General features: G+C 40.8%; 1 protein-coding gene across 4 annotated transcripts in view; it reads right to left on the bottom strand.

The window, feature by feature from the left end:
* The window catches only part of cdkal1 (CDK5 regulatory subunit associated protein 1-like 1), a 228,870-nt gene that overhangs the window by 180,441 nt on the left and 33,377 nt on the right, over window positions 1–15,052 (bottom strand). For all 4 annotated transcript variants that reach the window (XR_015118417.1, XM_086217319.1, XM_086217321.1 and 1 more), the window contains exon 4: window positions 11,504–11,588. Coding sequence is in view for 3 of the 4 variants with exons in the window: in XM_086217319.1 (XP_086073445.1) it covers window positions 11,504–11,588 (85 nt within the window). In the remaining variant the exon portion in view is untranslated. The remainder of the gene's footprint in view (window positions 1–11,503; window positions 11,589–15,052) is intronic.

The following is a 15,052-nucleotide window of genomic DNA, read 5'->3' as shown; positions in this document are numbered from 1 at the left end:
GCTTTGGGTTGATAAATGCAAACGTGCTAAAACATAAAACAAAGGAGCTGAAATTAAGTAAAATCACATTTTGTTCAAAGTTGCAACATTGTGTGTCATGTAATTTTATTTTTATTGAAACAGAATTCAATCTGTCTTTAAAACAAATCTTATAATCCAGGAACGAGTATAACTGTATTGAAAAAGGGAGCAGTATCAAACACTCACAAAGTGACACGACCACGTTCTCAACCTAAAGTCCACCAATGCAGATAAAGACATAAAACTCAAGGCTTTGTGGACCACCCCTGCACTCAACAGGATATCAGCACTCAGTGCTTCAGTCCCCCCCCCCCCCCCCGTCTGTCTCTCTGCTTTTCTTCCAGTGTTTTTGAATCTGTGTGTACCCCAAAATGTAGGCTAATGCCCTGCAGAACTGACAGATTTAATGCCAATCCCTGGGTTGTACCAAAACCAGCCCCCGGCAGCAAGCTCTGCTCTGTGTGTGTGTGTGTGTGTGTGTGTGTGTGTGTGTGTGTGTGTGTGTGTGTAAGTATGTGGGTGTGCATTTGTGTGGGTGGGTGGGTGGGTTTATGTGTGTACAGTCAGCTACAAATCCATGCCTGCTTGTCTGCGGGAGTCAGTGAACAGAGACATAAAACAACTGCCCTTAGTGAAAAACTCTAAAGGTCACTGCCGATTCCAGAGAGTTTATACCTTGTCATCATGTCGAGATGAAAAGGCAAACATTTCTGGCTTTAATGTCACATTCGGTGTGTTCGCTCATTTAAAAAAACAAGTTACAAGGCCAAAATAGACAACGGCAATACATTCATAGCGAACAGGAAAATTCACTTAAGCACGAAGCACCACAAGACTGATTCTTGGAAGAAAAAACCCAACTAAAATGTATTCATGGGCTCATATGTGCAAGCAGTGTTCATGGTTTTGAGGTCAGTCTTGGATTCATTATTAATGGGGCGGTTTAGATTTTATCATTTGAAAGATTACAGCTCTGGATTCCAGGAGTTGTCAATGCTTTTGGACTCTGGTTGAAAAATGAAAGCCTCTGGAATAACATGTAAATTTAGTTTCAGGGTTGGATTTTCACTTTGATGGATTTTATTTGCATAGCGTGACCTTTTGCTTCTGGTAAAAATGTGACCAAAAATCAATGACATAAAATCACTTGCCTAACATCAGTGGACATCTTACTAATAAACAGATGCAGCCCGAGGCGAAAATGTATATTCATCACATGGACCTGTGTGTGTTCTATCAGAGAATGAACACAGCTTGTTTTAGTCATTAGTCTTTCTAAACGAACGGTAAATAGCATGAATAAATAAACGCCGTGAATTTGCTAGCTAATGAATCAAATAAAAACCTGTACTCTTTGGGACACCCCTTAACAAGATCCAGTGTTGCTCCTTCTGTTGTATTTTGGGAGGTTTTTGTAGGTTATATCCACTTAGAAAAGCAGAAACTCCGCTGAGCTCAGTTTTCCAATACAAGTTTGGCAGCATGAGGTCTCCAATGATGGCACTAAATTTGTAAAGCAACCCCTGCCAAGACAACGGCGAGCCAACAATAGACCGTCCTGTTGCCTGGGGCCATAATACTTCACAACACCAGCCTACACATCTGGTACAAATACACACAATATAAGCACAGCACATACTCTTTGGACGTATTCCAAGAGTTCATTCTGTGTGTCCCTTTTCAATTAACTTTCCTTTTTTCTTTTCCTATGGTTGGGTCATGAATATTAAAATCATATTGAAATGAATGTAAATATAACGTGGGAATTGGTGTATTCTGAAAACAGAAGTAGAGAACTGTTGAGTTTGGTTCTAATTCGTTAAGCATACATTCCCTTGATCATACAAATTACAAGAGACAGCCAAGGAGAGAAATCCAACACTCACACACACACACACACACACACGTATGTATTTGTATATATATACTCAACCACAAAGCGAGTGGTTTAATTACATGCTGTTGAGCAACTGTTTCTTTAATGCATTCCATGTTCATTGATTTGAAAGGTCTCTGACACTGAATTACGCTATAGATTTCAGCGTTTCCAACACACACATATGCACGCCCAAATATCCATACTAATTGACTTTTTAGCATTCAGAAGCAGCTCTATTAATAGTTCACGCTTCTGAAAGAGTTCCTGATGTGGGACTCCAGCTCAAGGAGTGAACAAGAGGAACGAATGGTTTTACCAGAATACCAAACACACAGGTATGTAGTTTTAACCTATGGTATATATTTATACTGCTGAATTGTTAAGTGATAAATGCCTTCCTACACCAGTGGGGAGAGAGCGATGAAGCCTGATGAATCAGAAATGACAAGAGCACATCTGCAGAAAGCCATCATGAAATAACTGCAGAGCACGTCGGAATTTACACAAGCTGCGGTAACATACCTGAGAGGCAGGTGTTGGGGCTGGAAAATACCTGCTGTATTGTACATGTTTGGTGATTCTTATGTGAATGATTAATACAGCAATGCGGCATCCGAGTTCAAGAAAAAGCTAATATTTTTATCGAATGGACAAGCAAACAATTGCTTCTCAAAGTACAATAAAAAATATATTTGCCGGTATAAAGTCAAAGCGTGCTTCATCCAACCACCTGCTCAACAGTTGGAAAAAAGGATATTTTCAACAAGTTTGGCCCAAGTGAGTTGTTATGAACCAACTAAAATTCGAGCTTTCACGTGCAGTCCAGTTCTGGCGCATGAAAGGTGAATCTTAAAGAGTGGCACATCTGTGTTAATGTAGTTAATGGGTGAAGCAGCAGCCCCTCGTCTGTTCCTCAAATCCACCACTGGTATTTCTTCAAGTGCCCTTTCATTGTGAACGGTTCAAGACTCACCTGTTCAACAACTCTGCCACACAGGAAGGGCTACAGGATTCTTAAGAGAAACCTCTGATCTAAGAAAAACATTTGATTGTGATTATTTTGACTGATATTATGATATAATTAGCAAAATTTGAGGGGGGGGGGTGTTACTTTTTACACCATTATTCTCAATTCACTGAAACCCCATGAAAATGATTATGGTGTGATATTTGTGGGGATCAAACACAGACGTTGTCTTGGGTCTGGAATAGAATGTGGAGGCAGGACATCTCTGCAGCGCCACAATATTTAAATCAAAAAGATATTTTGACCAAAAAAATTAGCCTTCAACAAATGCTTCCTGCGATTTGAAAACTGTAGTAGGCCATATAGTGATTTGTAATTAATTTGTGACTAATTTTGTAGCCCTGGGAGAATGGATTTAATCTTAGCAAAGCAAGCAGAGCATCTGGCCAAGGACCAATATTTGTAGGATTTCATTTGTTTGGGTTTTGTTGTTTTGTTTTTTGAGAATTTGAAAATTTTGTTACTATTCCTGACTTTTCCTGCCTCTTTTTTTTCCCTTTTTGTTTATGCTGCAGAGCAAGTAAAAATTTTAGTGGCATTTTGTTAACAGCTTGGGAGGTTTCTGATTGAGGGAAGCACAAATTTGGTACTTCAATCCTGACCCAATCAAATAACGGTGCCATTACTGGTCCTCTGTGTCCACCTCTTGTTTCAAATCTTTTACTGAACTCATTTTAGATTTATATTTTGTTTAATGTCATTTTGTTTTATGAATGTTAACAGCAAGTGCTGGTTTGTGGGGAAATCCTGCTGTGCTATAATAGAGTTCACTTTTTTTTTCACATTATGCTTGGGTGCAAGCAATGAGGTCACGTACTGTAAATGTGCACTGTGAGATTTTACGTGGGGAAGCTACGGGAGCTCTGAATCAATTTCTGCAATATCGTAACTGTAGAAGAGTTACTTCTGAACTCATGTTGTATTTGAGAGGTTTTTATTTTTGAGTAAGTTGGAGGAAAGAACCTCCCCATCCTGCTTTGCCTCAAGTCAGTTATTTTCGATTAAAGCAGCTTGGATGAGGCTGCCGTGATGTTGACACACTCTTCCTTTACCCAAGTATTCATGTTGAAATAAAAAACAAAAAGTAAACATACTGCTGATACACAACGCGCTTCAAATTAGACAGTGCTGAAGACTTTTTAGGCTGTACCGCCCAGCCCTGGTAGCATACGCCAACACTCTGAAAAAGCTGGAAGGAATCCCAACTCCCACACATGCCAACTCACCCCTGCAAGCTGAACAAAATCATACAACCAACTTCATCAGTTCCAACAACAGCTACAGGCAACAGTTGATGCAAGTTGTAAAAAGTCACAGAAAAGAATAATCAAACACACAAGTTCATGTACTGCATTTTGATATTAACATGACTATAACGGCACGACATTATATCACCTCATTCAATTTAGATTTGATCAGAGCTGGTCCAGAACTCTACCTGCTGCAGGTCTTTGTTCTGGAGGGAAATAGTTAGTTTTACGATACCACACACAGCCCTAAAACTTACCAGGTGTGTTTTCAGCTTTAGGACAAACAAAACATGTTTGGTGTGTGCATAATGTATTCACTCCATGTCCATATTTGCTAGCTTTCTCTCATAATCTTACACACACACACACACGACTCTTAATCCCACACACTTGGTATGGATGCCAACTAAGCCCCAGTTCTCCACAAGTAATAAACCATCTTTTCACTGTGTCTCTGCTAACCATGATAAAGGATCGTGAAATTCCCTGGGCTTCCGTTTGAGCCCCCCAACACATTTACTAGGACACTGATAGTTTTTGAGCGCGTGTGAGGATTGAGTGTGAGTGAGTGTCTGGTGGCACATGTCCTACACAGGGATCAATTTGTTTAAAACACAAATGTGCACAGAAACACCGTAAAAGAAAACGATGTGTGAGTCCAAGAGTTCCTTTTCGAAGAAGCAACTGGTTTTTTTTGTGTGTGGCTTTCAAGTACACTTTTGAGCAAGTATACTAATTTGGGGTTGTTGTTGGTTTTTTTTGCCACACAGCATGAGATCAGAATTCTGACAGATGATGAGTGGGCTCGTCATCTACCCTCTGTCCTAAGACTTTTCACCTCTGAAGAAAGGAATTATAAAATGGTGTCATGTAAAATAGTTCAGCCCCTGATCTGATTTAGGGAACAGATTTGCAGCATGTGAAGGTAGTAAGGATGGAACTGCATATTGCTGCTGTTATCTCTATATATTGGACTCTATTTATTTTGTTGACAGTGGAAATAGAACAGAGCAAAGGCTGAGTTGTAGGCTGCTGAAGTGTCTGTATGGTGGGTGAGGAAGAGACGAAGACAGATATTTTTTGGTCTCTTATTTGTTTGCTTAATGAAACAATTTTACCAACAGGCGCACACTTAAATTAGGACTTTTACTTGAATAGATTTCTCAAACGTAATTTCGCATTACTTTTCGATTTCCATGACTATACGGCAGACAAACTCTTCTCGACATCCTTGGGACGTGAGTTAAATCTCTGTGGTGAACCGTGAGCAGAGCAACACAGCACAGCTACAGAAGTGCATGGAATTACAGAATTTCCCTTGGGGATGAATACAGTATTCTGACTCTGAATTCCAATACATTATTTGACAATATTCCTTGAGCTCGCCTTAGCCAATAGAACAATACATTTATTACTATTTATGCAAATCTGTATCGCCAAGCAAAGTGCAATAAATGCAAGCAACCTCCAAAGTCAGAATGCACAGATTAAGTTGCTCTTTGTGGAGCTGGTGAGTCAATTTGTTTGGTTGTGAAAGGTTTGTACAATTTATAACATGGCAAAAATCATTTACAATGCTGAGTTTTGTTTCATGCCGCATTTTATCCTCCTTTAACTGCACTAATGCACTGATTTTTTTTTTTCCTTTTTTTCTTTTAAAAGGACCACCAGTCATGGTGCCCTTGCAAGTGCAAATGTGTGTGTGAATTACAAGTTCACGTGCTTGTGGTACCAGGAGGCGCAGGCATGATGGCTAGCGTGTGACTGAGCACAAGGTAGTGCAAGTGTCTGCCGCCTCCTCTCATTTTTTCTCTCTATCAACCAAATCGAGAGAAGCTGAAAGAACATTAAAGTATAAAAAACATGTGAATAAGTGGGCATTTTTATTCTCTCTGATCCTGTACTCCTTCATCACCCCACCCCCTTATTTCAAGCATGCAAGTGATGAAAGGCACTAAAAACTTTCCTTTTTTAAAAAAAAAAATACCTCATGTGTGCATGTTTCCTTGCCAGTGAATAGCGAATTAATTACATTACCATTGCAGCTGGGTGATTTCAAGCTAACCAAATACTCTGGCGTCAACGGGGTAGACATGCTCAAGGTTTTTGAGTGTGGTTTTATTTTGTGCATTTCAGTTGAAGACTACTTTGCATAAAATTTGGCACGATAGAAAGACGCAGTTAAAGAGAAAGGGAGCATGCAGAGACGGCTGAAGTGGAGAGACAGGAAGATGCAGCGATCAAGTTGGCAAAAGCCAAATGGGTCACCCTTGAAACTGTAATGCTGCCTTTGAGTTCCTCCACGCTGATGATTCAGACATCCAAATGGTAAAACATGCCAGTCTGGTAAATTGCTCCGTTTTCCTTTCATCTTGAGAGCAAATAATCGATGGGAGCAAACTGAGTAAAAAGCCTAACATTTCAGACAGCAGCACTGTAGCAGCCATGAGGTCATCGTAGCAGGTGGCTTTGGAAGGGGTCCCACTGCACACACACATAATTAGGGTTGTGACTGGGAGACTGATTGGGTCTTTCCTCTTTTGACTTCGAAAAAAATGACTGTTTCAATGAATGATGGATGAGCTTGTGTCATTATAATTATTGGTAAATAAAAAAGATAAAAGTTTGAAGTAGAGGCCAATATATTATGAGACAAGTCAACTATTGTAATGGTGCCAAGGTCATTTGGTTTAGAATGTAATATTGCAGTACATTGCTGGTACTATTTGGGTTTTTGTTTTTTGGGGTTTTTTTTGGAACCCGAGATAAACTTTGACACACAAACAAAAACGTGGCTACTTTTTGTGAGATGTCTTTTTATGTCCCAGTAAAAACACAATTTCTCCTTTGTTAATAAATAAGATTATTTATGATTTATTATTGTAAAACACCCACTGTTTTTGTCTTGCAGCCACTGTTGGTCCTTCATATTCCATTGAGACTGTGATGGCTGAGGGCATCATGTGGGCATGATGGCAGCTGGGTTTACGTTTTAAATGAATGCTTGTTTTTACTCAATGGTCAAACAAAGCTATTGTTTGCAAATATTATAATTTGATTCACTGAGATTCGTGGTACGTGATTCTACATCAGAACATTTACAAAAGGTAGGTGTCTCCAACCCACTTTAAGGACATCCACTCTTCTTAAGAGGATGTGTGAAAAATTCGGAATGTTTTGGAGAATCTTACCATTTCTATCAAGATATCCCAATGTGAAATTTCAAAATGTGCATTAAAAACATTGGTGGATTAACATTTTATAGGATGATAAATATCTATAAACTTGACTAAAGGGTGCAGGAATGAAACTACATTCTGATTGTTGACATTTAGAATAAGAATAAGAACAACCCCAGGTTCCTCTTCAGCACCGTGGGCAGGCTCACCAAGAACCATAGTGCTGCTGAGCCATGCATCACCCCAACTCTCAGCAGTAACGACTTCCTTTCTTTCTTTACTGAAAAGATTGTGAATATTAGAACGAAGATTGCCAGTAATGGAGGACAGACTACAGTCCCCATAGAAGCACCTCCCAGACTTGGTGCATACTTGGACAGCTTCTCCCCCATCGACCTGTCAGAATTAACTTCTGCAGTCGGTTCCTCCAAGTCAGCCACTTGTCTGCTGGATCCCATCCCAACAAGCCTCCTTAAGGATGCCTTCCCTCTAGTCAACACTTCTATATTAAATCAAATTAATCTTTCCTTAGTCACAGGTTATGTGCCACAGGCCTTTAAGGTGGCTGTCATCAACCCTTTACTTAAAAAACCTTCTCTTGACCCAGATGTGTTAGCCAACTATAGGCCAATATCCAACCTCCCCTACATCTCCAAGATCCTTGAGAAGGTTGTCCTGGAGCAGCTACATGAACATCTGCACAGCAACGAGCTCTTTGAAGCCTTCCAGTCTGGATTCAGGGAACACCATAGCACTGAAACAGCACTGGTCAGAGTCTCTAATGATCTTCTTATAGCTTCAGACAGAGGTCTTGTCTCTGTGCTTGTCCTTTTGGACCTCAGTGCTGCATTTGACACCATCGACCACAGCATCCTGCTACAGAGACTAGACCATGACATTGGGATTAAAGGAACTGCTCTAAAATGGTTTAAGTCCTACTTATCTGACAGGTTTCAGTTTGTTAATGTTAATAATGACCATTCTGAGTATAGCAGAGTTACATATGGTGTACCACAGGGTTCAGTTTTAGGACCGATTCTCTTCACTCTTTACATGCTCCCATTAGGTGACATAATCCGGAAGCACTCGATCAACTTCCACTGTTATGCAGATGACACACAACTTTACTTGTCGATGGAGCCAGACGACACAAGCCAGCTTACTCATCTGCAAGACTGCCTGAAAGACATTAAATCCTGGATGTCCTCTAACTTCTTAATGCTCAATTCAGATAAAACTGAGGTAATCATTTTTGGACCTAAACACCACAGGGACACACTCTTGAATCGGATCTCTACTCTAGATGGCATCACCCTAACTCCGAGTACAACTGCAAGGAACCTTGGGGTCATTTTTGACCAGGACCTTTCCTTCAGCTCCCACATAAAGCATGTGACTAGGACCGCCTTCTTCCATCTGCGAAGTATCGCTAAGATTAGGAATATCCTTTCCCAGAGTGATGCTGAAAAACTGGTGCATGCATTTATCACTTCTCGGCTGGACTACTGCAACTCTCTCCTGTCAGGATGTCCTAAATACTCTCTAAAGAGTCTCCAGCTGGTCCAGAACGCTGCAGCGAGGGTTTTGACGGGAGTTAAGAAGAGAGAACACATCTCTCCCACTTTAGCTTCTCTCCACTGGCTTCCTGTAGGATCTAGAATCGACTTCAAAGTCCTTCTGCTGACTTATAAGGCTCTCAATGATAAAGCTCCATCCTATTTGAAAGAGCTCATTAGTCCCTACTGTCCAACCAGAGCACTCCGCTCCCAGAATGCAGGTCTTTCAGTGATTCCCAGTATCAATAGAAACAGACTAGGAGGTAGAGCCTTTAATTACCGGGCTCCTCTACTGTGGAACCAGCTCTCTCCATGGGTCAGAGAGGCAGACACTTTAACTACGTTTAAGTCCAGGCTTAAGACCTTCCTCTATGACAGAGCCTTCAGTCAGGACTGGTTCAGGTAGCTCTGAACCATTGATAGCTATGCTGCTACAGGCTTAGACTGCTGGGGGACACATCAGGTTACATGGAGCCCTTCCCTCCTCTCCTCTCCTCTCCTCTCCTCTCCTCTCCTCTCCTCTCCCCCTCTCTCCTCCTCTCCTCCCTGCATATTTTTGGAACTGTCACTACCACTACTTGTTGCACTTTGTAGTTTGGCCTTGGTGTCTCGCATCTCTCTGTGTTTCCACAGATCCACCAGCGCCCCAACCGCCGCCTGCATCGCCCCCCCCCCCCCCCTATTCCCTACTGTTACACCGGCCTGCGCTCCCCTTCCATGAACCAGTCTGCCATCCAGTCCCCCATCAAGCTGGCTTGCTCTCCCTGCCTCCCCTACCAGAAGCTTCCTTCTTCAGCTGTTATTAACATTTCCGTGTTTCTCACATTCTGCATTGTAAACTGTTTTCTTGTCTGTAACAACATCTACTGCACGTCTGTCCGTCCTGGGTGAGGGATCCCTCCTCTGTTGCTCACCCTGAGGTTTCTCAGATTTTTCCCTGTTAAAAGGGTTTTCTATGGAGTTTTTCCTCAGTCGATGTGAGGGTCTAAGGGCAGAGGATGTTGTTATGATGCCATGTGAAGCCCTTTGAGACAAACTGTTTGTGAAAACGGGCTCTACAAATAAAATTGCCTTGCCTTGCCTTGCCATTTTAACAGACACCGTTTCTTTTCCATGACGTCATGCCGCTCTCCTCCCGCTCTTATTTGTGTGTTATGGAGATGAATTAAAAGTTCTGAGTTTCAGTGAAGCTTAAAACTGTATGCAAAGTGAGAATTTTACCATCTGAAACAGTCACCCGCTGTCTTGTTCTCTTTCAATACCACCAAAGCACACCTCCACCAGGTGTATGCGCTCCTGACGGACCCAAATTAATCAAAATGCAAAACAGTTTCTAGCTTAAATTCTCTGTGTTTATGCAAATCTGTGTGTGTGTGTGTGTGTGTGTGCGTGTGTGTGTGTGTGCGCGCGCGCGCGCGCACGCATGGTGAGAGACCTATGGAACTCTTAGTGGGTGGAAACAGACATGGAGCAGTGAACTGAAAATGTTACACACGTGCAAAGATGCAGACTCACACATATTTATGCATGAGAACACATGTTGTACAACACATTTTAAATGGAAATGTTAATGTGCATGAACACAATTTTGTTGGTTATGCTGGACAAGTTTGTCCAGACACCAGATTTGATTTTTCTTAAGCCTAAACCAAAGAATTGTTCTTCTCATATTATCATCTTTATTTTTTGGTTAGTGGGGAAGATGTGCGTGCGTGCGTGTGGGGCCACTGAGAAACAATGAGACAAAATCTAATCATAAACTTTGCAGTGCATTTCATCTCCAGTGTTGGGACTAATGTGTTACTGCGCTATTAGTTACTGCCAAAAAAGTAACTTTGGCAGGAACTAATAATCAAACGCATTATTTTTTTAAATTCAATTACTCAGTTATAGTTACTAAACGATCCGTTTATGAGTTCATTTTATGTTATTTTACTATCTCAGCTGAGTCAGGGACCGGCACAGATACCGACACACGTCACCTCACGCCGTGCACCTGAGCAACAGCGCCTGAGTTGTTCTTTTCAACGAGGGAGTGCTGCTGCTAGCCAGGCTAAAGTTGATCAATCAATCAATCACTTTGAAACATCTTAATGTTTGTGTTTGTATAAATATAGACCATATTGCTGAGCAGAGTTCAGTTCAGTGATGAAAATGCATGTCAAGTAGTACAGAGCTTACAATGTTGACAATTCTGACCTTTTTTTTGTAACTAAATAGTTACTTTTCATAGTAATAACTGAGTAAGTAACTGAGTTGCTTTTGAATTGCAGTAACTAGTAACTATAGCTAATTACTGTTTTTCAGTAACTAGCACAACACTGTTCATCTCACAATGACATGTGGCCTGTGAGTTGCCCAGTCTGGCGATGTTAAATTTAGTTAACATTTTCAATTTGTTGTATTTGTTCTTTCTAGTTCTCAATTTTCCTTTTTTAGTTGGGGGTTTTCTCGCCAAACTAACAAGTCCGGACAAATTTCCTTTTGACATGTTACAATTAGTTGGGCTTATTTTCAACCTGTTCTAGAGAAAAACGTTCCTTTTTAAAGGGCATGTAATATAGTTGGGGAGAAAGTGTGTGTTCCCATACTTGATAGAGTTTCTGAAGTGGTCTTCTGCGGGGTTTTTCACAGTGCAGCTGTTAAGCAGCCACAGGTCTGCCTCTGACGGGTCATCTGGAAAGAAAGAGAGTGAGGGAGAGTACATTTATTCTTAGATACCACAACGCACTCCCAAGTCTGATTTCAATCACGACATAATCACAATATAAAATCGAACATCACCAAATCCAACTGAGCACAAGGAATCCTTAAAAAAAACAAAAAAACACTTGGACTCCTGGTAGGTTTCAAGCGTGACGCACCTGAGGTTGAATTACGACTTCAATTTACTGTGATATGAAAGAAATGTTCTAAAATAATCATCATACTGTAAAAAATCTCATACAATTGTGTTTTTCTATCAAAAAAGCTGTCCTGGCTTCTGAGTACCAGAAGAACAGGCAACTATATTTCCTCTGGATTGCACTGGGTTTCACTGAATGGATTTGGATTTAGTTTTGTTTTTGTTTTGTTTGTTTGCATTGAATGATTTGCTGCTGCTGGTTTAAATCTGACCTCAAATAAAGAGAGTGGATCCTATCGGCTGCATCATGGACCAGCTCAGATCTATTAAGTTTTAAATGCCAGATTGCTAAACTTGTGCTCTGGATCTAGCTGCTTTGCATGGCATCCTGGGACATGAAGTTTTATCCTGCTGGTTGGTTGCGGTGGATAATGGGTAACAAATGTAGCTTTAAAGTATCATTTTGCAGCTTGAATCGCTAACATACATACAAGTGTTTTCCAGTCTCTTAACTGCATCTACCTCCAAGTATATCTAACAGATTTAATTAAAGTCATACAACCCACACTAACTCATACTTACAAACAAAAAGTTTATTGACTTAAGACTGAAAATTAGTCTTCCTTAGCAGCCAACTATGACTATGGCAATAAAAAAAAAACTTTACAGCTATTATCATCATTGGAGTACCATAAGTAACACACACACACACACACACACACACACACACACACACACACAAAATCATTTGTTGCTCCTTGTGTTGTTAAGCTCAACTGCCGCTCAAGGCAATGGTGGCAGCCTTTGCATGGCACTGCCAGGAAAACTGACAAACACACACACACACACACACACAGGCACAAACACACACACACACATATATACAAAAACACACTGACAAATACTCAGAGGGAGATATGACACAGCAGTGTTGGGAAGCTGGGAGCTCTCCACTTTACACTCCACTGAACAGATTATTTTGCTTAGAATACACACCCTTGCTGCGCGCGCACACGCACACACACACACACACACACACACACACACACACACACACACACACACACACAATTCCAGAAAGTTAGTTGTGTAACAAACAGCAGTTCCAGTACACAGAGGAATGGGGTATTACTGACATTTGGTAAAATATTTTTCCTCAATCCCTCCCCTCATGCAACATACAACCAAACACAAATGCACACAGTGGCTCTGGAGGAACTACAAAGCCACAAATGAAACCAAAGCAAAGCTTTTGGTTGTACATGCAGACTTCTAAGACCCAAAAAATAAAACTAAAAGATTATAAAACATCAACAGTGAAACAGACTACACTGAATCATTTCACTTTATATAGCCACTTTGCCAAGAGTTTCGAGGATTACACATCGAGAGAACAAAAAGATAACAAGAGGTACTTAAAGTAAAAGTAAGCAAAACAGATCTGGAAGACAGAAAGTGGGAGAGGACACAGGAACAGGACTGGGAGGAGTGGTCTGAGCTGTGTTTTTGTTATCTCCTCAGTCCCCGGGGAAGGTTTCTAAAGCAGCATAACAAGCTTCCCATCCGTGTCTCACACACACACACACACGCCAGACACACACACACACACACACACACGCCAGACACACACACACACACACACACACACACACACACGCCAGACACAAACATCTGCAAAACACGGCAAAATCTACAGAGTCACAACTATCCAGACAAATCTATGGCAAAAAGAGCAAAGAGTCAAAGAGCATGTACTCAGAATTAGGGGGTAACTTTTGAAATGGATGAATGATTTTTTTGTTCATCAATATCATTTACATCATTAAGTGAAGCACTACTATTTTGGAAACAGTCCCGCACAAAAATATGTTTTGTTTTGTTTTTTCAGTTGAAGCTTGTGTGGTTGAGATGAGACAAAAAAATTTCATCTGTATTTTTCTCCATAAGCAAGCACACGCACTCATTATATATGTTGTCTATTATATTGCTGTTGTGTAAACAATAATTGCAATGAGGATTTATTTTCATTGTGTCCCAAGCCATTAATTACCATTGCAGTATTCAATTAATCTTCTGTAAATCATTGTAGAGTATCTAAAGCACTATTTTATTGGGAGTTTTTGGGGTGTGTGTGTGGTTTTTTTTTTTGCAGCCATTTAAAAAAACGAAATCAATATAAGAAAAACTAATTTTAATATTTTTATAATCAATAGTTTAAACTTTTATTATATTCCTCTGTCATGGGATTTTTCTTCTTAAAGAATACCTCATAATTTTAAGGAACAATGGCTGTTTTTGTGCTTGCAAATGACACATAATATACTAGAACAAAGAGACAAAGCATTTCCAACCAACGTGGCCCCTCGTGAGTCCACAGGTACAACCGTCCTCCCTCCTCTCCCAGCAGCATAAGTCGACATGATCACAGTCGGCAGCACAACGAGAGCTGTGTGCTGGTGACTGCGCTGCTGCGGACTGCCTCTCCCTGAGTGGTGTGTTTGTTTTTGAACGAGTTTGGGGTGTGTCACGTGTACTTCAGTGGTACAGTCTGGACCCCCAGGCAACAGCTGTGGTGTCTCCTCTCAACAGTAGTGTTTGTTTGAAAGCTCCACGGTTGTTGTGTGAAATCTGGACCCATGAGGGAACTGAGTGTTTTTGCTTTATCAAGCTTAGGAAGGGGGAAAAAAACCACATGGTTTTTGACCGAAAATACAGAGGAAATGTCAAAAGCGTGAGGGTAAGAGGATATGTTAGTTGAGGGCATTTCTCCACATTTCCTGTCGCAGGGACAAAGTGTTGGAACTCTAACCTGGAATGAATGGGGGGGGGGGATACAAAAACTGAAACAGTATATTTATACTGGGATTTACCTGCAGGATTAGGTGATATGTAAGCGAAAGTCAATTCAAATTTGTTGCTTTGCATCCTAAGCTGATCCAGGGTTGTAACAATATCTTGACTGAGAAACTTGATAGCATCAGCTTGCCTACGTATTGCCTGGACCGGCCCCCCATAGAAGCAGCAACTGGAAAAAAGCAAGTTTCATCATGTGTATGCATATAAAGTATGAACACGTGCTCACCTGCAACATCTCTGAGCTGCAGTTTAATATACAAAACCTGCACATCCACATGAATGATTTCACTGCCACACATTCATCACTGCCAGATGTAGACGCTAAATTTTAAAACAAGAGGCTCCACAAGACATTATAAATGCCAAAAAAACGAAGATTTACTTGTAGGAAATATGTTACATTATCCACTTATTGGTGTTTTTGGCTCAGCTATTCATC

Source organism: Aulostomus chinensis, chromosome 11 (genome assembly GCF_037954235.1).
Source record: "Aulostomus chinensis isolate RoL2024-O1b breed Wild chromosome 11, RoL_Achi_v1.0, whole genome shotgun sequence".
Lineage (NCBI taxonomy): Eukaryota > Metazoa > Chordata > Actinopteri > Syngnathiformes > Aulostomidae > Aulostomus > Aulostomus chinensis.
The sequence above is the reverse complement of the archived record's forward strand: the minus strand, read 5'-3'. Positions and strand labels throughout refer to the sequence as shown.